The sequence below is a fragment of the Rhamphochromis sp. 'chilingali' genome, assembly GCF_963969265.1.
Source record: "Rhamphochromis sp. 'chilingali' genome assembly, chromosome: 16".
Taxonomy (NCBI): Eukaryota; Metazoa; Chordata; class Actinopteri; order Cichliformes; family Cichlidae; genus Rhamphochromis; species Rhamphochromis sp. 'chilingali'.
The window spans coordinates 12,387,590-12,410,398 of record NC_137943.1 but is presented as its reverse complement, the minus strand read 5'-3'; the positions used below and the strand labels follow the sequence as shown (position 1 = coordinate 12,410,398).

At 40.0% G+C, this 22,809-nt stretch overlaps 1 protein-coding gene across 6 annotated transcripts in view; it reads left to right on the top strand.

Annotated features, from left to right (window-relative positions):
* Positions 1-22,809, top strand: part of st3gal3b (ST3 beta-galactoside alpha-2,3-sialyltransferase 3b) — a 41,052-nt gene that overhangs the window by 5,433 nt on the left and 12,810 nt on the right. For 3 of the 6 annotated variants that reach the window (XM_080861402.1, XM_080861401.1, XM_080861400.1), the window contains exons 3-10: positions 2,854-2,940; positions 3,403-3,444; positions 4,646-4,688; positions 5,936-6,028; positions 9,287-9,381; positions 15,696-15,759; positions 15,856-15,951; positions 16,717-16,903. In XM_080861402.1, coding sequence (XP_080717528.1) covers positions 2,854-2,940; positions 3,403-3,444; positions 4,646-4,688; positions 5,936-6,028; positions 9,287-9,381; positions 15,696-15,759; positions 15,856-15,951; positions 16,717-16,903 — 707 coding nt within the window. The remainder of the gene's footprint in view (positions 1-2,853; positions 2,941-3,402; positions 3,445-4,645; positions 4,689-5,935; positions 6,029-9,286; positions 9,382-15,695; positions 15,760-15,855; positions 15,952-16,716; positions 16,904-22,809) is intronic. The other 3 variants (XM_080861404.1, XM_080861403.1, XM_080861405.1) reach the window with 3 other exon arrangements.

Sequence of the window (22,809 nt, the reverse complement as noted above, 5' to 3'; positions counted from 1 at the left end):
TCTACCTAGTTATGCATGCAAAAATATAAAAAAAAGCATATAGGCAACCACAAGCAGAAGGGTGGATTGGCAAAGAGAGCAGCATATTTGACAAACCAGGACACAAATACAATCTGAGAAATATTAGAAATGTTATTCGTATATTAGAAGAATACAGAAACATTAAAGGCTTAATAAACATATTAAAAAGGACTGTATGAATATATGTTGTGTGCTTTGTGTGATCAGTAAGACTGGAAAAGCGCTGAGGTCTATCTGAAACCAGGAAGGAAATGAAAAGGTTTTCTGTTAAGACTGTCAGTGTCACAGCTCTAATGGCAAGAGATAGTGAGGTCTAACTGCTATTTATACCTATGTGTTCTGTTACATAATAATTTGCAAGCATTTTAGCTGTATTTTTTTTTCAGTTCCAATTCCAGACAAGGTAAAGAACTTAAAAAAAAAACCCCATATCAAACAGCAGGCCTATTTCTAAACTCTTTGTTTTGCATATGTCAGAGAAGCGCAAGGCTTGCGTGTTCTATCTTGGGAATTTGTATTAAAGGTTATAAAACAGTAAAATGGCATTTGATAGCACATCTAGCGATTACAAAGTAAAATAATAAAGCTGCTCCCATAAATTTGTAATACTCAATAACTGCACAAAGGTTAATGATGGCTTGCAAGTAATACTTATGTTCACAAAATAGTTCATTAGGTGGTAGTTTTGTACACGTGGATCTGTTTACTTGAGCGTCACCTTCATCAGAGCAGGTTAGGTCTGCAGCAGAGCCAGTAACCATAGCTTTATCACCTTGTTATGCTTGTAATTGTGGCGCTCTGTGGAAATCCAAAAGTTTGTGTCCTCTGTTTGAATTCTTGTATCTGTTCTTGCAGCAGTGGGGTTGATTTAGTCTCTTAGAGGAGGTACATTGCTGCCTGTCCAGAAAATGGCACAGAGGGTACCCAGATTATCCCTGATGGATAACGGGTTATTCAAATACCCCTTCTTCACCACAGCCTCCAAAGTGTCCAGTTTGCAGCCAATCACAGAGCCAGCTGTGCTAATCACTTTGTGTAGTCTGCTTAAGCCATCAGCTCTGATGCCGCTCCCCTTACAGACTACCGCAAAGTACACTGCACTCACCACAGCTGAGTGCTAGAAAATGTTCATTTGCTCAGGTATTTTTTTTACCCATCCTGTCCCGGGATAGACACAGGTCTGTAGACTTCAGAAGGAAGAGCACGGCTATCACTAACACATCCAAGTTCCAACCACTCCACAGTGCATTTCTGTGGATACCATCGGCAGGCATTGTACTGACCGTCTGAACAGAGACATCAGTCCCCTGTGGAAATCCTATACTGCACACCACCAAACCAGTCTCGCACATCGCCACCTGTCATGTAGTCTGTAATGAATGAGATGGTGGACACGTTCACTGACATTTCCTAACATTTATTTCTCAATAGCAGTGGCTGAGTAGTCTTAAATGCACTTGAGAAAACAAAGAAGCTGTTACTATATAGATGGGAGTAAGCGCCCATCCATTCCCCAACGTAGTCAGTATGCAGACTGCAGAGGGTCAGCATGACATTTTACACTCAGTTGTCCACCTGTTTTCTAACAGGAATTCAAAAGAGACTGTCCCTCTAAGAGTGTTCATGCTAAACTTATCTCAATTTTATGGATAATCTACTTACAGCCAACTTTGTTTTCAAGCTTACCAACAGCAGGGTCACTTATTATTGGGTTCCTTGCTAGTAACAAAAACACTACTTTAGGGTGCTAAATCACACTTGAAATTAACGTCTGTAGGGTGAGAAAAGAATGTGTACAGCACCAACTGAGCTGCTAACAGTTTCTCTGTAATTGCGGTAGCCAACATGCCACAGCTTTTAATCCAGATTACTTAAAGCCTAAACTCCATTAGATGAATTGAAAATGTTGTCTTGAATTTAACCCTGTTTGTCCGAGGCATTCATAAGAATTTCTTTAAACTTTGCTCACAAATCTGTAAACCCATGCACTCACCTGTTCAATATAAAATTAATCACTACACATGTAGTAGATGTGGTCAAGAAGAATTCAAACTGAGCATCAGAATGGAGAAGAGAGGTGAACGTGGCAGTTCAGATGGCAAAAGGCAGTCCAGTATATTTATTTTAAAATGGGATTCTCTCTGTCACTCTCAGTGCTTCATTAACATTGAGCTCAACAGCAGCTCAAAGAGCATGCTCGAAATATCCCCAGCTTGATTTTCAGCCTCAGAGATCAACTTCTCTTGTCTCAGCGCTATAGTGATACACCTATACAGTTTCAGCCGGAACAGAGCCTGAAATTCACTAATTGGCGAGTCTGAACAGTCGTGAAAGGCAGCAGCTCGGTTTTGCATACAGCCTGTTTCGTAAAAGAAAACATTTCTGCGCAGCAGTTTACTTCTGTTTGGTTGAAAACCTTGTTAAAGGTCCTCAGACTTTATCTGATCTGCCAAACAGATTGAAATCACTTTTCTGTAAGAGGAAGAAATGTGAAAGTATATTAAAGTCAAAGTGATCTTCACTGCAGGCTTATCAATATTGCAAGCCCCGTCTTTAAAGTAAACTTCCTTAAAACCTATTTATATTCTTATCTATATTCCGTGTAAGCCACTACTGAAGGACCGGGTTATATTTCCGTTTCCTTTCATTTCTGTCGCTGCCTCTTGTTTGTGCGCATCTGTTCTTGTTTGTGGCCACTGTTGTCTTTTCTGCTGAAGTAAAAGCATTTATTAATATATATTTAGGACCTTGTATATTGGTTGTTTGGTTAATAGTTGCCTTCACAGCTTTATCCTCATGATCTTATTTCAGTTTAACCCCTTTTGTTTACAGACAAAGATGCAGAAGAGCCGACTCTAGCCCAGACTAGAGCCCACAGTAGAGCCCAGACTAAAGGTGCTGAAGTGAAAAGAATTACAGGTAGAGGCACTGGGACTCTGCCCACATATACTGGGTTACAGTTATGAAGCATTTTTTTTCTATTTCTCTTTTTTTTTGTTCTTAATGGTTGAGTTGTTGAGGGGTTTAAATATAAATATCTGCTAACTTCACATCGCTTTCCATAACCCTTTTTTATGTCTCAAAACGGTTTTAAACCGTTTGTGCTTATTCATTCATCATACTCTCAATGTTCCAGTGTCCAAACGGTCATATAACCACAATGGAGTCTTGCTTTTAATTTTCTACTTCACTGGGCTTTCTGTCTTTTGAATAAAGATTGGAATTCACAGTCATAATTCAGCCCACTGGGATTAAAGCCACTAACCCCTCCTCTTTCTTACTCCGTAACTTCTGACATTTCTACTTGGCTTTATTTTCAAGTCCAATGCTGCCATGACAGAATGACTTCAAAAGGTGCTAACTGACCCTTTTCTGTTTCAGAGTTGGAAATGGACAACAACGTGGGACAAATAGTAGGCTCAGGTACAGCTGCAGCCCCCCCAGCCCAAACTTTTACCCATCATTGTTATCCCAGACACCATTTTAAAGAAAACCCTGGGAACCAACAGCCCTGTTAGGTTGGGAAACACGTGGCATTTTCAAAGAAGTCAGAGAGCTTTGTTTGCTTTTTCCAGTCTGATCTATTCCTGACAAAAAAAGTACTTTGATTTTAGAAGTATCTTTGCTAAATTGATGAAACACTCATAACAACTGCAGGGGAAATGAACATGTGCTCAGCCATCATTCTCTTATGAAGGACAATACAACACTGCCCTCTGTTGTCTCAGTTTGGTAACAAACAGCAGTGAAACGGTCTGCATGAATTTTGGTGGTGTAAAGGAATTTTGGTGTAAAGGGTTAGAAGACGTAAGATTTACTTACTGCAGGTTAAGATAAACCACTAAGTTGCTTTGACTCTGCCCTCTGGCTGCTATTCTACAGATGTGTCACCCATCTTGGCTGCTAAGGCTAAGTTCCCTTCCTCCTGGGCAGTGCTTGGATCCTTCCCTTTCAAACTGTCAGACATTCCCATTACCCTTTTTCTTTATCTTTATTTTCTTTTATTCTCCAGCTTCTCTTTGACAAGATCCACAACTGCAGGTGTAATGCTGCACTATTCCTAATTTCCTCCATGCTAATGTAGTTACAGATTTTTATTTATTTATGTTTTTGGCCAGAAATGATCATAGCAAGTATTTTGCAGACCCAATCAGCTTTATTGCAAAGAGTCGGCCTGCAATGGAAACAAAGCTCCCATTTCACCTTAAATATGTTCCTCCTGGTTTTCTGTGCTCTCTCTCTCTTTTCTACCTCAACGCTTCACTAGGCACCTACTGGCTGTCCCTTTGGTTGTCCATAGGTGATCTCTGACTTGTTTTTCTAACTTTTATTTTAAACTCAACAGATTGTTTTGGCTGGCTTCTCCCTAACCTTGCTTGTTTGTCACAAGTCCTTGATCCTAATGCTTATGTTTACATCTGCCATATTGTTTCCCCCGTGAAAGCCACACAGGTTGTTTACAACTACAGCTGCTGAGCTGTTAGTTGAATAGCTGGATGACTGCATTAAGATGCCATACCTTTGTTGTTGTTCTGTTTTTGTTTTTTTTTTCTTAAATCAAAGTGGTTTGTGGGCTCTTGTGGTGATGGATAATTTCCATTTCTTTTTCCATCTCTGTCCCCAGTGTATGATAAGCAGGGCTTTCTGCTACAGCTGGACACAAAATTGTGAGTACATCTCTTTCTAGTAAACACTTATGTCATCTATTATAACACATTTAGCTATTCTCCATCATCGTTTGCCACATTACACATGATGGATTCCCAAAACCGAATTCCCTTTTAGACTTTGACTCCATTAATTCAGCCGTGTTTTACATCTGTTATCACAGAATACTGCAGTCAGGCTTGATCAATGGGAAAACACGAAACATGAAAATGTAAACGTTTGGCTAATTAATCTAGCCTTATTTCTTTCCCCCTCCCCCCTCCTCTTTTTAAATAAACACACAGTGTAGGAAACACAGATGGTGACACGAGCACAGATACGATAGGTGGTCTGAGTAATAACTTTTGAAACAAGTGTGACTTGAGATGTAGGTCAGTTAGTGTTTTGTGTTTAGACTGGCTGTGGTTTGTCAGAGTAAGAACATGTTACAATAGATCATTATGCAGCTGTCATTGTGTCACTGTGTTTGTTGATGTGTGTATAATTCCCTGAATTGGTTTGACACATTGGCTCTAAACCACCATGGCAAGGTCCTTTTCTCTGGCCCTACGTTACCGCACAGGAATGAATGAGATGCTGCCATCACAGTCCACATCCACTGCAACCATAATGTCAGCACATGCTTTAAAGTGGAATTCACACGGGATCACTTCATGTAATGCAGCCGCTTTCTTTATTTTATTGCAATTCATCTTGTAGCTCAGAATTAGTTTTGTGACTCGGGTCATATCTTAATGCGGGGTAGGCAAACTGATGGAAATACCCCAGAGATTTTAATTCCACTCTACTGCAAGTGATTGAAGAGGATTGAAATAAAGTCTGTTAGCATAGATGAGCTTCAGATTATGTGCAAGAAGGCCCCAGTCAAACAGTTTCTCCAGCCAACTTTGATTTTTGGACCTCACATAGTGCAAAGACACGGGCCCCCCTCTCTTTTCCCGTTGTTTATTTGAAGTAGAATCATGGCATACATCACATTATTAATGATCCTGGTAGTAATCGGGAGGTTCAAGCTTTACCACTGCCAGCATGATTATTTAAACAAGGCTTCTCTGCTTCGTCTTGCCACACACACAGGTGATATGCTGACTTGTTGCCGAGTTCCCAGCTAATTCCACAGCCCCATCTCTCCTGCAGATTGTTTGTCAAACAAAGTTTTTGAAGCTTTGAATTTGTCATTTTAATTGGCAATCAGTTATCACGATGTGTCTAATTAAGCTCTCGCTTTCTTCTTTTTAATGTACAGATCGCAGGAGTTAGAATACAAGTATGGCAACCTCAGCGAAGGAGTGTGCAAGCCAGGATATGCAGCAGCTAAGATGGCCACCATCTATCCTAAGTGAGACATTTCTTTTGGACTTTTTTTTTGCATGTGAAGAACTAACTTTTAATGCAAAATCAAGATCTTTACGCATAGATAATGTTAACTGGATGTCAGCAAGAGAAAAGCTTTTACTCAAGCATGCAAACTTGCATGATGTCACTCCTCAAACCAACTAGGCCTTAAGGGTTTTGAGTCAGTAACAGAGAAGCCCCTACATTCCTATCCAGTCTCCCCCAGTTTCAATCATGTTTCTATCATCTTCTCCCCACCACAAAACCTCAACTGTGTCCTTGTGATCCCCCATTACACAAAAGAACTTTTGTCGCCTGAGTAGAAGGTCTCACATCACTTCCCTATCGTGTTAAAGAGCCTTAGAGGCGTTCTGCGAACGCCACCAACCAGCTTCCTGCCTTGACTCATCAAGGGGTCTCTAATACCCAGCCTACACAGTCTATACAATCCCCAACAGTCCTCCTGATGTCATTGGTTCTTTTGATTTTTCACTGTCTCCACTTTGTCGTCCGTTTCAGCTCAGTCTATTGGACATTGTCCTTTTAGCGTTCTTGCGCAAGGGTAGTTTTCATGTTGCTAAATAATAGGCTGTGACACTAAAGTAACTACTTGACCTAGCTATTGGGCAAAGGAATATATTGAACCTCCTTTATGTATCGCCTGAAGCACCAAGTTTTAAACTTTAAATTAAAAGTAGTAGTATTTAATTGAGTCTATTAAAGGTATATGACCTACAGTGGCTCCAAATGCTCTAAATAACACTATCAGCTGCCCTGTGGACTATAAAGTGCAACTTTTTAAAAAAAAATAAGATGGACAAAGCACTTTGTGCCACTGCCCTCTACCTATATGAGAGGCTATGATTTAGCAATGTCCTCCCTGGTAATGACTTCCTCTCATCAGCCGCACGTGTCGGATCAAAGTTCTGTTCAACACAGAAAACCCCTGGGAGCCCACTGATTACTACCACCTTCAACCCAGTCTCTCACAGGTCAATAAGCACAATTAATGCTGCACTTAGTATAAGTTTGTCTGTATGCTCATTTGTATAAATAAGTGTAAGTGTACAGCCAAATGTACACAGTTGTGCTGTGTGTGTGTGTTTGGTCGTGATTTGTCTCCTGTGTGGAAGGGAAGTCGGCTGTTTAACATCTTATCTGTTAGCGTTCTTTATTTCTGCCTGCTTTGTACATTTACCATTAAAATATTCTCGTTAACAGTTTGTGTGAATTGGTGTGGACGACAGTTCGACAGTTAAAGAAAACCTACTTAACCTCTAGCAGTGAGGTCCTATGGCTCTCCATCTAATCATCATCTGCTTCCTCCATGTTTGTCTTCTTCTGAAGCTCCTTGCCCTGCAGTCTCCAATTTATTTTACGCCCCTCCCCTCACCCTCTCCTTTCCCCCAAAACTGTTTGTATTAGAGCCCTAAATCAAGTGTTGGCAGTGAACTCGAAGTGGCACGGTTATGAAAATATTGCCTGTGAGAGATGGACCCAGCAAAGGAAATGAGCACAATGCATCCCTGCCTGTTGGCTGTTTTTGGGAGCCCTCACTACTTATTTAACAACAAGCAGCCCCCTGTCTCTCTGCTTGGTCAGGATGTCAGTGACTGACTGTTGGTCAGGGCTCACTGACTTGTAATGGTCCCGTGTTATTTATAGCCCCATGTGGCCTCAGAAGGCCCAGGTTTAATGAATCTCCATTTGTTTTGCCTGGACACAAGTCTCTGAGTGTGCATGCCCCTGTCAGGCGAGGTGAGTCAAGGTGGAGAGAGAGCCATACATAACTACCTCTAGTCGCTCGCTGGAGAATAATGAGGATTTCAAAGAATGATTACCGTGCTTGGAAGAGGCTGAAGCTTAACCGGAAGGTCTCCCAATAATGTCAGCCATGTTTGGTCATTGTGTCTCACATATTTCTTGTCAACCAGTGGCAGTGTTATGTTATGGGAACAAGTATTCAAGGGTCCTGCTGAGAAACAGAGGTGTAATCGAGCTTGTGAGTCTTTTCGTGCTTCCATAGTTTGAATGCTGTTTGTCGGCTGCAGGAGGAATAATTTACAGCTCTGTGTGTTTATTGGACAGGTGCATCAGCAAAATGCAACACTTATATTGCTGGTGGTCTAGTTCTAGGGAAGGGGTGCAATAAGCACTCTGTAATGTAATCTCTGTATTTCTTTAGAAATTAACTAAAGATGTACACCAGTTTGATAAATCTCCTTAACTTTGTCTTTTCTGTAGGGGTGTCACGATGCTTTTAAGTTAGACACAAAATGTTAGGCAGCTTGTTAAAGAACAGCACATCCATAGAGCTCCATCCATGTAAACATCAGAGGAGAAACGACACGAACGGCTCCTTGCTCCTTTTTCCCTCTTGCCTCGCATCCCTCGAGCTTGACAGAGGGTTATAAAAACACACATCCATCCCGAAGCTACACTTGCAGAAGTGGCTCATAACCCAGCGCTAGGGTCACAGGCGTTACTAAGAGGAAATGACTCCTTTTTGATATCGGAGCTGCAGTTAATCAAAGAGAGACACACACGCACACTTCTATAGCCACACAGGATAAGGAAGAGGCGATGGCGGAAGTAGCGGGTCGTGGGCCATTAAAAACATTGGCCACTGGGGTGTTTTTGACTATCAGGCCTAATTTGTTTTCTAATGGGACTGACATTTTGTTCTAGCCATTTCAACTGTGTATTCTGTCGTGGGTAAAAAACTTTTTTATCAACCCCTGAAGTTTTATCGTGTCTCTTCATTGAGAACAAAATCCTCCACTCTAATTCAGTCTTGCTTCAGATCGTTAGAGGAAAAAAACATTGTGACATGAGTGTTGTTTCAGACAACCTCATGTGTCAGATGTGATTTAGGCCCTGGAGGAGAGGTTATGTTGACGGGTTATGCACTGCAACCTCTTAATTTCTATCACCTGCTTAGATTTGAGCTGTTGTGCTAAGGTGTGTGGAGGCTTTGCTCATTTTAGGAAGCTTTTACAGGGTGTGGGGATGCTAGGTTTAATGATGGTGGGACATAAAAATTCAGTTATCACCTCCTTGGTAACATAAACTTTATTATCCCAAGTGTAGTGAGGATTACGAGAACCTGCCGGGATAGATTCAGCACACAATAAGTAATTGTTGAAAGTTTGTAACAGGAGCTGTTATACTAAGAATACTGGATATTACAGCATTGGTGTTTTTATCTTCTGTATCTCGGCTAATGAGAACCATCTCCACTTTTGTTTCATCTCTCTTACAGGTTTACGAAATTGGCGCCAATGTTTCTTGATCGAAACTTCAAACGGCTATCAAAAGTCAACAACTACTTACCTCCATTCGGCTTTAAAACGCAAGGTAAAGCCATTCATCACAGTTCACCCTCCACTAGTTTGTATGTTTATTGTGGATTATAGTAATTATATGTTCTGGGGTTTTAGAAGGAGTTGCCCATAAAAACAGAAAGAAGCTTCGAGATCCCGACTTTTTTTTTTTTTTTGTGGTTCATGCTTCTCTCATGTTTTCCCTGATGCATGTCAGTCCTTCATTAGACCATTGTCTTCTAAATATCTTCATTTCTAGCTCTACAAGTTTTGGTGTAATTTTCTATTTCTTTGTTTTTTTTTGTGTGTGTGTGTGTGTGTGGGGGGGCAAAGCCACACAGGACAGCTATTTTCACATGTTTCCCCCCCTCTTTAAATTAGACACCAAGCTTAAGCCATAAAGATTGGTGGAGTGCTCATTTAAAGTAAGACTGAGCATGTGTTCGTTTGCCACTGTTACGTTTAGAGGCTGTGTGGGAGATTGATGCCTGATGTAGTGCAGTTTTGTGCCTGTAGTGCCTGGTATCTCAGATATGAGCCAACAAGCTTTGCGTTTTTTCAGTATTAATCAACATCATATTCTAGCTTGCCAATATTTTATTTTGTTCAGTAGAAGCAATGGCATTCTTTATTTATCGGGGTTTTATCACTTGGCTCCTCATACTGTTTGTACTTGGCTACAGTCAGTACATACCAACCAACAATTTCAAAATGTCTCCTAAGAAGTTATTTTAACAGTTCAGACTGAATTTCCACTTGGTTTGTTTTGTATGAGTTGTTGAGAAAATCTGAGATCTAAGAAAAATAAGGCTCATTATTTCCTCTGTGACTTAAAGAATTTCTTTTTGCCATTTGTTGCAAAGTTTGTATTTTGGACATAATATATATAATATGGAAATAATGTATTTTTCCTTTGCATGTTTGTTTGTTGCATATTATTTTTGAAAAATGGATAATTATTAATAATTATAGTCTCCAAATAATAATGCAAGCACAGAGTGTTTACAAATTCCCAAAAGGGTTGCAGAAGTTCATTTACAATAGACACAAGAAACTGACAGAAATTATTTGGGGCTCCCAGGTCATGCTTTTAGCTCTGATGCTAATTGGTCTCATATCAACCTTTGTTTAGTTAAAGCTAATCTCCAACAACAGTCTTCTTTCTCTTGAAGGTGAAAAAATATGTAACTGGTCACTTTAATCACTTTGAGTGATTAAAGTCTTTTTGGAAGCAAGTCTTCTAACTTGCAGATGTAGATGGACAGTTAATTTGAGACCAAGCCCCTATAAATAGACTGGCACGTATAAAGTGCTTTTCTATTCGAAGCACTCGAAAGTCTTTTACTACAAGCCTCTTTCACCCAATCACAGGCAGTTTTTTTTTTTTTTCTATGCCGACCTGTCTCTCTGATGGATGCATCAGGACAACTTTTTCAAATCAAATTCAAATCAAATTCAAATCAAATCAAATTCAAATTTTATTTGTCACGTACACAGTCATACACAGTACGATATGTAGTGAAATGCTTGGACAACTGCTCGTGACCTAAAGAGAACAAAAAAGGAAAAGGCTATGACTAAGATAGGAAATAAATATGAAAAATTAAAAAGGGTAAATTTAACTAGGAAGGAATAAAATATAAATTAAGGTTAAAAATGAAATAACTGTACAACACAAATTAGAATGAAGGGTAAATTTAACTGGGAAGAATAAGATAAAATATCTAAATTAAAGTTGAAAATAAAATAACTGTACAACAAAATACACAATACACAATATAGAACTATATAAGAATGTATGAAGAAATCTAAATATAAATAAATATATACACAATAACAGCAGCTGTACAAGTATTAACCGGAAATGAAGAATATAGTGACCAGTGTTGTGCAAAAACAATGTCCAGAATGTCCAGTGTGTGTGTAAGAACCATATGTGTGGGTCAGTACTGTGTGGTGGTGTGATTGAGAGACCGTATCGCCTGCGGGAAGAAGCTCCTCCTCAGTCTCTCTGTGTTGGTCTTCAGGGAGCGGAATCGCTTTCCTGACCTCAGCAGAGAGAACAGTCTGTTGTTGGGATGGCTGAGGTCCTTCACGATCTTCCTGGCCTTGGTCCAGCACCGCCTGCTGTAGATTGAGTGCAGGTCAGGGAGCTCGGAGCGGATGGTGCGCTCAGCTGACCGCACAACCCTCTGTAGAGCTCGTCTGTCCTGCATGGTGCTGTTCCCGAACCAGGTTAAGATGTTTCCCGCCAGGATGCTCTCTATGGTGCATGAGTAAAAGTTCCTGAGCACCTTGGAGGGCAGTTGGAAGTCTCTCAAGCGTCTGAGGTGGTAGAGACGCTGTCGGGCCTTTTTCACCACGGTGTTGATGTGACAGGACCATGACAGGTCCTGCGTGATGTGAACTCCGAGGTATTTGAAGCTGTCCACTCTCTCCACTGGGCACTCGTTGATGACGGGGGTCTGGTAGTTCCTCTCCTGCTTAGTGCTGAAGTCCACTATCAGCTCCTTTGTCTTACTGACGTTTAGAAGGAGGTTGTTCCTCTGGCACCAGTTCTCCAGATTCCTAATCTCCTTCAGGTAGGCCGTCTCGTTGTTATCAGAGATCAGGCCCACCACGACGGTGTCGTCAGCAAACTTGATGATGGTGGTGGAGCTGGTAGTGGCCACACAGTCATATGTGTACAAAGAGTACAGCAGGGGGCTCAGAACACACCCCTGGGGGGCTCCAGTGCTGAGAGTGGTGGAGGCTGAGACATGTCCGCCCATCCTTACTGCCTGTGGTCTGCCAGTTAGGAAGTTGGAGTTTAACATAATGCCCAAGGATACTTTGACATGCAGACTGGAGTGAAGGAAACCAACAACCTTCCGACTGACAGATGGCCAACTCTACCTTCTGAGCCATTGCCGGAGGTGGAGAGTGTGTCAAAACTGCACTCACCAAGCTGTAGTTATGGAATTGCCAATCAAATCCAAAATTTGACTCTACCTACATGGGTTCTCTCCCAGCACTCTAGCTAACAGTCCACAGACTTGGTTATTTACCTGGTGATTCTAAATTGTCTGTAGGTGTAAATGTGACTGAATGGTTGCTATCCCTAGGTTTTTGCCCTGAAATGGACTGGCAACCTGTCCAGGATGTACCCCACTTTTTGCCCCCTGACAGCTGGGAAAGTCTAGTACCTATACCCTGAAATTAAAGAATACTTGCTTTACTGCCTTCACAGCCAGCGAAACACAACATGGTAATACTGGTAATGCTCTCACGGTATAACATTCATAAGTATAGGATAGATTTTTTTAATTAATTAACTTTTTTAAGTATTCTCAGGCAGTCAGTCCAACCTCCGCAGACTTCTGTGTTTGTCGTAACCTTTCAAGTGATTTACATTTATTTGCTGGATGAACTCTATCTTGGGACCAGAAAATTTGATGTCTTCTAACACTCCAACGTTAGCATGTCCGCACACAGTGTTTGCACTTGTTAACTGACCTTAACACACTCCAGCACTTCAGATATCGAACAAGTACACAGTACCATGGGAACCTAAGAGATAACATTAATCTGTCTTCACTGGCATGCTCTGTCACATTTTCCAATACTTACAAGCAGAAGGTAAAGGGAATGTTACCTTTGTGCTCTGGCAAGTTCTCCACCGTCAATTAAACGTGTACTCATGTACACACACAGCCACGGCTATCAATAGAGCGCTCCCTGTGTGAGTGTTACACCTGGTTTCTGTTTTCTCCACGGACTGTGATGGCAGTGGGGTTTCCCTTTTAGTGGTATTCATGTGGAGAGATGATACGTGTGGATCTTGAATAGAACTCCACAAAGGATTCCAAATTGAGACCACGGAGTAGCGCTGGTGGGTGGGAGTTTTATTTTTACTTTTTATTCTGCCAAGAAGTATCTTTGGGACACATCAGCTATAGCCTGAAGAAGGAAAAGTAAACGTTAAGCTGCCCTGATTTGGTTTCCGGGGGGAATAAAGCTACACTGCCAGTGATCGCTCAAAATTCAGGATTAATTTAAATTTTAAATGAAAATCTTTTTAAATATCTTATTCCTGCAGTCTAAAGTGGACTTCTTTTTAAACTGTTAACAGACTGGAGGAATTTTGTGGTGTGAGGGTGTTGAACCATAAGTTTATAAATTCTTTGCAGTGCTATTTTTGGAGAACCTGTTGGGAGGAAAGGATGTGATTTGTTGTTAGTTGCTTCTGTACGTATCCATGCTTGTTTCCAGCTGTTATATTTAGTTTGGGGCATTAACTTTTTTTTTTGTGTATGTGTGTAGGGATGAACTTTTTGATCAGAGAAGCTAATCTATCTTTGCAAATACTGATCCAGGGTTAGAAAGCTACAGCAGACTATTTAAAAACTGTGTCCTCATCAGGCAGCTCCACAGTTTTACAAGTAAAGGAGTGATGTCCCTGCACTATTGATGCTGTTTTCATTCTCAGCATGTCCACCAAATGAAATCACACCGACCGTTATGCAACTTTACACTTAGTTAGGAGGAAGCACAATTAAGGCAGCCAGACTGTGAGCTGCTGCCAAAGACTTGAACACATCTCACATTTGCAGTCATTAGCAGTTTTTTTTTTTTCTTCTTTTTTTTCACAGTTGTTAACTAATTTATCAAGGATAGTGATACTTTATCTTTGTACTGCAGATAAATTTTTGGCCTTTTTGTTTTTTGCAATCATCTTTCTTTCATCACAGGATTTGTTGTAGTGTTTAGTCTCCACTCTTTCCAGCAAAGTGTCTGTGTTTATGTGTTATGTGATGCTTCTGCTATTCGCCGGTGTTGCCAGTAAAGATTTTTAACATTTCAAGAGTTCCACATTGGACTAATGTCTGCACTTGCAGCAATTTGTCTTTTGGCACTACCACAAGACATGCTTTGCTGAAAGGGTTTACCGCAGGTACTTAGAGCAATTAGCTTCCATGTTGTCCTCTGAAAGAGCACACTACCCATTGTGATTTTTCACTTTTCACCCGCTCGGATCCAGGTGTGGTCCTCGGCCTTGTGTTTATGCTGCTCAGGGTGATACTTGACGCCAGACATTGACACCACATCCAAACAATAAGCTGTGGCTCTGCTCGCCTCTCTTCACTAGGTTAATCATTAGGATTGTTAGACAGGGTGGATGGACTATAATATGTCTTACAACCTGGTTTGAGGCCCCAGTCTAAACGCTCAGTCTGCAAAAAGAGGCCAAGAGAAACAACAAGAGTGAGAGTAAAGGCAGACTGTGTGCTGCATTATGAATATAATAAATGAAATAGAATGCTATAAAATAATGCCAGACTTTTTGTGTGTCTTTTAAAAAAAATTTAAACGATGAAGATGCAAATTGAGGATTTTATTTATTTATTTTTTTTAAATCACAGCTGTTAAATCCACGTAGTTACAAATTCCTGCAAATGTAAGATGGAACAAAAATAGGTGCAACTCTAATGGAATCTGCACATTTGGGATGTTGAAGAAGATGAGTTATAAATATAAGAGGTCTAAAAATGGTCAGGAGGAAGAAATGCATGCAAGATCTAATGCTGGAGTCATAGCTCCAGCACAATAGTCCGTAGAACATGGCAGGAATGCACGCTATGGCTAAACATCGCCGTTTCTCAACCTGTGATCAGAGGGGTGCTAGCCATGCAAGGAGACGAGTACAACACCGGCCACTTAACCAGGAGAATGTGATTGTTTGAAAACAGCATTCCACTCTGAGTGCTTTTATGGCAGAGTTTTTACATACACACGCATACCATCCTTAACTCCGTATGGGTGTTTCTCTCAGATTCACTCCTCTCCAGAATACAACAGCTTCCCCTCCTGTAATCCCCATCACCACTATTCCTGAGGTTCACTGGTCACTCCTTATCTATGAGTGAATAAACGGAGGGTGGTGTTCTCTCTTCCTGTTTGAAGACCACCTAGATTGTTATATCTCGGGTGGTATGTTGAAATCTTTGGCAGTCTGTTTGGCCTTTAAAAGTGTGATTTCCCCCAGTTTGAGCTTTTCAAATATGTCATTTTCATTATTTGAGAACATCAACTCGTCTTTGGAGCTAAAGGGACGTTCTGAGCGCTTAAAGTGACTGACTCTGATGACAGAGCTCCATTTCTAGTGCCAGATTAGTAGATGGAGTATTTTAATGTTTGATACTTGGAGCATCATTCACTGCCGAGGTAAAAATTCTAAGCTTGGCAATGAATTTCACCCACATTTTGCATTTAATGTACTTGTGGATGAATTTTTAATGGGGATTTATTGTAGTATGGAGGTTCTGTCCTGTCTTTAAAATCCTGTTTTGTTTTCTTCTTTCTCTGCAGAGAGAATAATAGACAGCATTTTGACTATAACAAAAAATTACGGGCTGGGAGAGGAGCTTGACAGGTACCTGCACCCTACTCGTCAGCGTCAACATGAAGTCTCTTTTTGCTTCCTTGTTTCTTCTTAATATGACTAATGTCTGGCTGTCCTGCCTTCCAGTCTCAGCTGTAAACGATGCATCGTCGTGGGTAATGGTGGGATCTTATCCAACAAGTCTCTGGGGTCCCGAATAGACGAATACGATGTGGTGGTCAGGTAAGATACCAAAATAAAAGGGATTCTGTATAACAGCAGTGTTCTGTATAAGTTAAATAGTGTGAAGTTTTTTTTGGGGGGGGGGGCTTGGACAGCTTGAATTTTTAGTTGAGGGGAAGAAAATGTCTTCTGCATCATCAACACGTGACCAAATAGGAATGCATGGTTGCTTCAGTGAGCTGGGAATCGGTATTGTGGAATATCGAGAAGTCTCTGCTCTGTTTTTTGTTATTTGGGGGGGACTCAGTAACATACTTTGTTATGACCTTTTGTTATGCATACTTTATACACTGCCTCCACCTGACATCAGAGCTCACTGCAGGCAGACGGGCATTCCCTGGAGTGGAGCGGACTGTGAACTCTCATCAGCCCACAGGCGAGCACAGCAGCCCACTATTCAACTAAACGAGCTAAAGATGAAAACGGGAAACTCCAAAATAAAACTGGATGTACTGTTACCTTTAGTGACTGTGTCTGAGAGCTCACTTAACATTCCACTCGTTTCCAGAATGACTGTGGCTTACCCAGATGTTGTCAGATGTTAGCTCTTGTGATGAGGTTGCAAGCTGGGTTTTCCTCTGGCCAGTCTTTATGCATAGACCCAGCTTATGCTTCAGCTGAACCTTCATGTGGAGGTTTTGCTTTGTCTTTCTGTTTGCAGACGTGCTGTTTTATCTAAATATCGAAAATAATAATCCTGTGCTTTTCACTATGCTTTTCTTAAATTCCTGATTCCACCCTTTGTTGTCTTTCTTGCGTTGACAGGTTGAATGAAGCTCTAGTAAAAGGTTATGGAAAAGATGTAGGAACCAAAACCACCATAAGGATTACATATCCAGAGGGTGCGATCCAGAACCCAGAAAACTACGAACAAGACTCACTTTTTGTTCTATCTGCTTTCAAACCACTTGATTTCAAGTGGCTCAGACAAATGGTCTACAAGGAGAAAATGGTAAGGACATATTTGAAGGGGGGTGGGTTGTTTTGTTTTTTGGTGTTTTTTTTTTTTTTGTTTGTTTGTTTTTGTTTTTTCTTCCAATGAATGAAGGTTGAAATCTTGAACTTACAAACACAAAACCTGGAAGATATTTGAACTACTTGAGTATTAAAATATAAATGGATCCAAAATGCAAGCAGTTTTCATAGAACAAGATTCCTGCTTATGCTTGCATTCACTTACATTCAAATTCAAATTTTTATTTGTCACGTACACAGTCATACACAGTACGATATGTAGTGAAATGCTTGGACAACTGCTCGTGACCTAAAGAAAACAAAAAAGGAAAAGGCTATGAATAAGATAGGAAATAAATATGAAAAATTAAAAAGGGTAAATTTAACTAGGAAGGAATAAAATATAAATTAAGGTTAAAAATGAAATAACTGTACAACAAAAATTAGAATGAAGGGTAAATTTAACTGGGAAAGAATAAGATAAAATATATAAATTAAAGTTGAAAATAAAATAACTGTACAACCAAATACACAATATAGAACTATATAAGAATGTATGAACTTACATTCCTCACTCTGTATTTGTTGGTTTGATCAGCACTCAGCTGAATTATTGCGCAACAATTTTGTCCTCCTTTGAACATCTATATCAGAGCAGTATAATCTATAATCACATCCTCCTGATTACCTTCTGTGGAAATCTAAACCACTTTGTAAAAGAATAAATAAGAATACACAGAACTATGCCATATACTAAATTAATATTAGGAATGTTTTAGATGAATGATATATTCTTCATTGTCGGTTAATACTTGTACAGCTGCTGTTATTGTGTATATATTTATTTAGATTTAGATTTCTTCATACATTCTTATATAGTTCTATATTGTGTATTGTGTATTTTGTTGTACAGTTATTTTATTTTCAACTTTAATTTATATATTTTATCTTATTCTTCCCAGTTAAATTTACCCTTCATTCTAATTTGTGTTGTACAGTTATTTCATTTTTAACCTTAATTTATATTTTATTCCTTCCTAGTTAAATTTACCCTTTTTAATTTTTCATATTTATTTCCTATCTTATTCATAGCCTTTCCTTTTTTGTTTTCTTTAGGTCACGAGCAGTTGTCCAAGCATTTCACTACATATCGTACTGTGTATGACTGTGTACGTGACAAATAAAATTTGAATTTGATTTAAATGCTTAATGTGGAAAGGACATTCAAGGAAAAATGACCTTATTTTTTCCCTTTGCTTTGCCATGTAACAAGCCTATCACATGTCCCATGGAATATTAGTATTGGCACAGTTAATTGACAGGTTATGAGTTGCCCTATTAATCTCACAGGGTCAGACTGAATGGCCCAATTGTGTCTACGTTATCTATGAAAGTATTACCGAACATGGCAGTCTTTTAATACCTCCTCTTCTCGTTTTGTCCTTTTGTTAGAAAAAAGCTCTCTTGGCACTTTCATTCTGTTCTTGTTGAGCAGTCTATAATATATCTTTGACTGGGATTATTTTGAATCCACTTAGCTTAAGGTCAAAGGGCCTGCCTCAAAGTATTTAAGGGAACATACTAGAGCCTCCCTTTCTTTTCCTTTTTTTTTTTTCCCCCTTCCCCCCCCCCCCCCCCCTTTTTTTTTTTTTTTTTTTTTTAAGTTGTAGCATGTTTTATATCTTTATGGATTTACATTATTGCTGAGTGCTTCTATAAAGCTCAACATATGCAGTGTTAAGCAAAACCAGTCCTCCCTCCTTCTGTGAGTGGAGGTCACAAATTCACCCATAAAGGGCAATAACTTGACTTGATTTTAAATTTGGACGATTTCCCCTTTAAGGCCATTCTGTGCACCGTTGCATCACTTCGAGCACTCTTCCTAGGTTTGAATCGCTCCCTGGCCACTTGCATGCACACTGAAATTTCAGTTGCCAAAACAGCAACACTTCCACTTGGAATTTCCAAAGTGGTGCTTATACACCACTTTGAAAATAGTCATTAGTTATTATTAATCCATGGCTTTCTTCCACAGTGTGCCTTTTATCGTGTCTCCCTGCCTGGTCTCACTTTGGGGGTTCTATTCTCTTTTATTGTAGGGTCTTTACCTTACAATACAAAGCGTCTTGAGGCAACTGTTGTTGAGATTTTGGCGCTGAATAAGTAAAATTTAAATGGATTTGTGAGAAAGGACAGACATACAGAGGTGTGAGTGGTTAGCATGCTTCTGGTCACACTACTGACCTTTGGGTTTGGACTCTGTGTGCTTTCTCTAAACTACAGTTTGGTGTTCAGGTCGTAGCTTTAGTGTCTGGCTCCAGTGATCATCCTCGACATGAAAGCTGCATCAGTTTGACACAGAAGTTGATGTTTGTCTGTGGTGAAATCTAAAAAGAGCACATGCAGGTGGTCATATTTGGATTTCCAGTGAGCAATCAAACTGTGAACACAGGAAGTGGTGCAAAGGTGCACACAGAGGTCTCCTGCGTGGGGAGGAGTGTTGAATTTAAAGCAGATGTTTGTTTGTGTGGGTTTTGGTTTTTTGTTGTTGTTAATGTTGGTGTTGTAAAACTCACATTTGTAATTTTATTAAAAATCAGAGTAGGGAGTGTATTTTTAAGCAGGCAGAATAATCATTTATTTTTGTTGTTTTGTTTTGTTTTGGAAAAAAAGTCTCATCAGAAAACACAGGATTTGGGAAACCTGCTTTATTTTCTGACACAGCCGAGTGAATTTCAGAGACCGTATCCCAGCTGGAATTTTTACAAGGTGGCTTTTGTCAAAATAGAAAGTCACAAGTGGGAAAAAAACAGAATAAGGGTGGGTGGGTGGGAATGGACAATACAGTTAGGGTATGGCATAACAAACTGAAACAAAGTAGTAGTGTGAATTTTGGTTAAAGGACAAAAGAAAATGGATAGGTGGAAAGGATAATGTCAAATGGAGTAAAGGGTTAACAGCTGAGGAAAGAGTGAGTAGTGGAAGTTGACGGTAAAATAAAATAAAACTGCTTTCTTGGCTGACTTATGGCGTCGTCAGCCTTTGATAGTGCCCAGATTTTTGTGGCGTGTCAGATGGAGAGGACAGTGAAAATGGCTGCCTGGATAATTGATCTGGCCCCCGGCGTCTGACTCAGTCCTCTTTGATCTGCTGAGGAAGGAGGAATGCAACTCATGCGTTAATTATCAGGAAACAGAAATATCATCAGTGTCTTCTGTTTTGAGGCTCGATGACAGCATGGCAGAATAAAACTGACACATGTGCAGACACCCATGTTTGACCTCCAGAAAACAGGAACATAATGGGACACGCTATTTATATGGCAGGAAATCGAATGCAATTCATCTGTACTGCTATTCTAAACAGTTTGCTCCATTTTTATTTTGGCAGCTTGTGCCCTTGAAACTCTTTCAGTGTAAAAGTAATCCATTAATGGATATCAGTGTAGTGAGGTGGTTTATAGAATTACAATCCAAAAAAAAAGCCCCTCTAACTGTTCAGGCTTGTTGCTAAGAGTCTACAGTCCTAGAATAGCAGAGTCGGTCAGTTGTGCAATCTGTCGGTTTAAACTGCTTTGGTCCAGATGTTAAATGGGCTGCCTTCCTCATTAGTGCTGACCGTTGCTCCCCGGTAAAGTCTCAGTGGTGGTAGGTGTTGTTATGACTGTAAGCCGATGTGTTTAGGGAATGCTTTAATTTGACACTAGTTTCGAAAGTTGTGTATAATAAGTAGCACGTCACGTTGGTTTAAATGATAAATGAACTGTCTGCAGCGAGCTTTTATGTGCTTATTTAAAAATGCATCACACAGGCATTTAATTTGTTTGCTCACATTAAACTATTTGGTAAGAAGATGCAGCATATACCTTTAGTGAAGCATGAAGCTGCTTGTGTTACTAGGAGAGCAATATCTGTTTGCTGTTGGATTTTCTGCCTTGGCAGCAACATGAAAGAAACCCGTCAAAAGACTGATATCCTGTCTTCATTGTATCTCATTCACTAGCAGCAGGAAAAATGCAGAGTAAACACCAAGATGTTTTTATCTGCACGTTTGATTTCACCTCCCGTGATCTCAGGAAAAACGTTCCTAAAAAAAATAATTGTAATAATGAATTTTTTTAAATATATGCGTGCTCATTATTTTAAAACTATTTTCCTTTACTTCTTACCACACAAACAGGTATTTAATGGAATAAAACAATCATACTTTTGGTAAAGAACTATTTGCAGGAAATCCTCATCATGTAGCAGCAAGCCCCCCCCCCCCCCCCCCGCACCCCTTTACTCGATCCATTTTGTTCGTGCTAGAGGGTAACATAATGTAACTCTGGACAGTTGTCCTTCGGGAGCTTTCACAGCCGGGAATTTCTTTGTGTAACCTGCATACTTGGAGCTGGAAGGGATGAAAAACCTTTTTTACTTGCCTTCTGTGGTTATGAAAGCAAGTGTAATTTTTTTTTTTTCCCTGAAAGGTTAGTGGGTGGTACACACTTGCGCAGTTCCGAATGACTCATCTAGCCGGTGGTAAATGTGCCGGACTATCCTTCATTTATTGCAGATTTTCATGAGCCTAGAGTGCAGTCTTGGAAAGCTGGCCAGAATACAAATTAGCAAGACAGTTTCCCAATCTGTTATTTAGAGTTTCGGACACTTCCACAAACACGCAGACTCACGCAAAGAAATCCAGTCGTGATCACATCTAATCCTTCTTCCTAATTGTGCCTGTCCTTTTTAATACATACACAGTCCCAAAGCATCACAAAGCTTCCAATTTCCCTTATCCCTCATTGTCTACCTGATTACAAGCTAACTTTCTCACTCTGCCTTAAAATTGGACCCCACAACGGCAACAGGCTGGTTGATTGCCACATTACATGCTGTTTACACATGTGCTCAAACGCGATTTCCACGATTGCTGATATAGTTTTTTTTCTCTCCTGGGTCTAATTTGCAAATTTTTTTTTCTCCTTCATGCACAGTGTGCACTCACAGTTCATGCACACACAGCCTGCATGTGTTTGTATATGTGGGGATATTTTTAAACAGATCCAGTGAAAGATATACAGCCGGTGGTAAACACGGGGTTTGAAGGTGGAGTGTCGGTGTTCTATCTCTCCTGTTTGTTTACAGGAGCTTTCGCTGCTGGCTGCAGGGCAGAGAGATAAATGATGGATGCAGACAATTTGTCGAAGAAAGTACTTCTCCTTTAATAGAAATGCCGCCAGGGGTTCTTATTCCAAAGTAACAAAATACTATAGTGTAGCCAATATTTCTGTCTTTTGGTAATGCCAAAAAAATCGAGTGTAGCTAAAATATCGAGTCTCTAGAATGGCAAGGGTCTCCACATTATTGAGAAATTTAAATGTAAATTCCCGATGGCTGGAATACTGGTGTGAGCCAGTGAGCTGTGTCACCCCGTGTGGTGCCCAGATTTTTGGGTTTACATACTTGTCATTTTATCCCAAAAAAGTTTATTGCAACCCTTTCACTGTGGATGAACTGCAGGAAGGTATATGGCTCTTCTTTTAAGCCCAAACATCTGTGGAGAATCCCCCAGTTGCATGCATACATGCATTCATAAACATTTACATACTTGTAAACATGGATTCTGAACGTGAACCAAGTGACTAACGTGGTGTCCGGATGTCACTGATTGCCACGAGTGTTGTGTTTCAGAAGTGCTTCACCTACATAGCCTGCTGTGATTTACACTGGGACCTGTACACTGGGTTCCTTTGGTGCTGTGTTCCAATAGAGTGGATGTTGATTAATGATGTATTTATGAGAGTTTAAGGCGACCTATTAATTGTCAAAAGGTCACCAAAAGAACCAATGTTTGTGTTGTTGTGTTTTTGTTTAGTTTTTTATTCATTTGTTGTTGTTTTTTTTTTTTATATATATATAA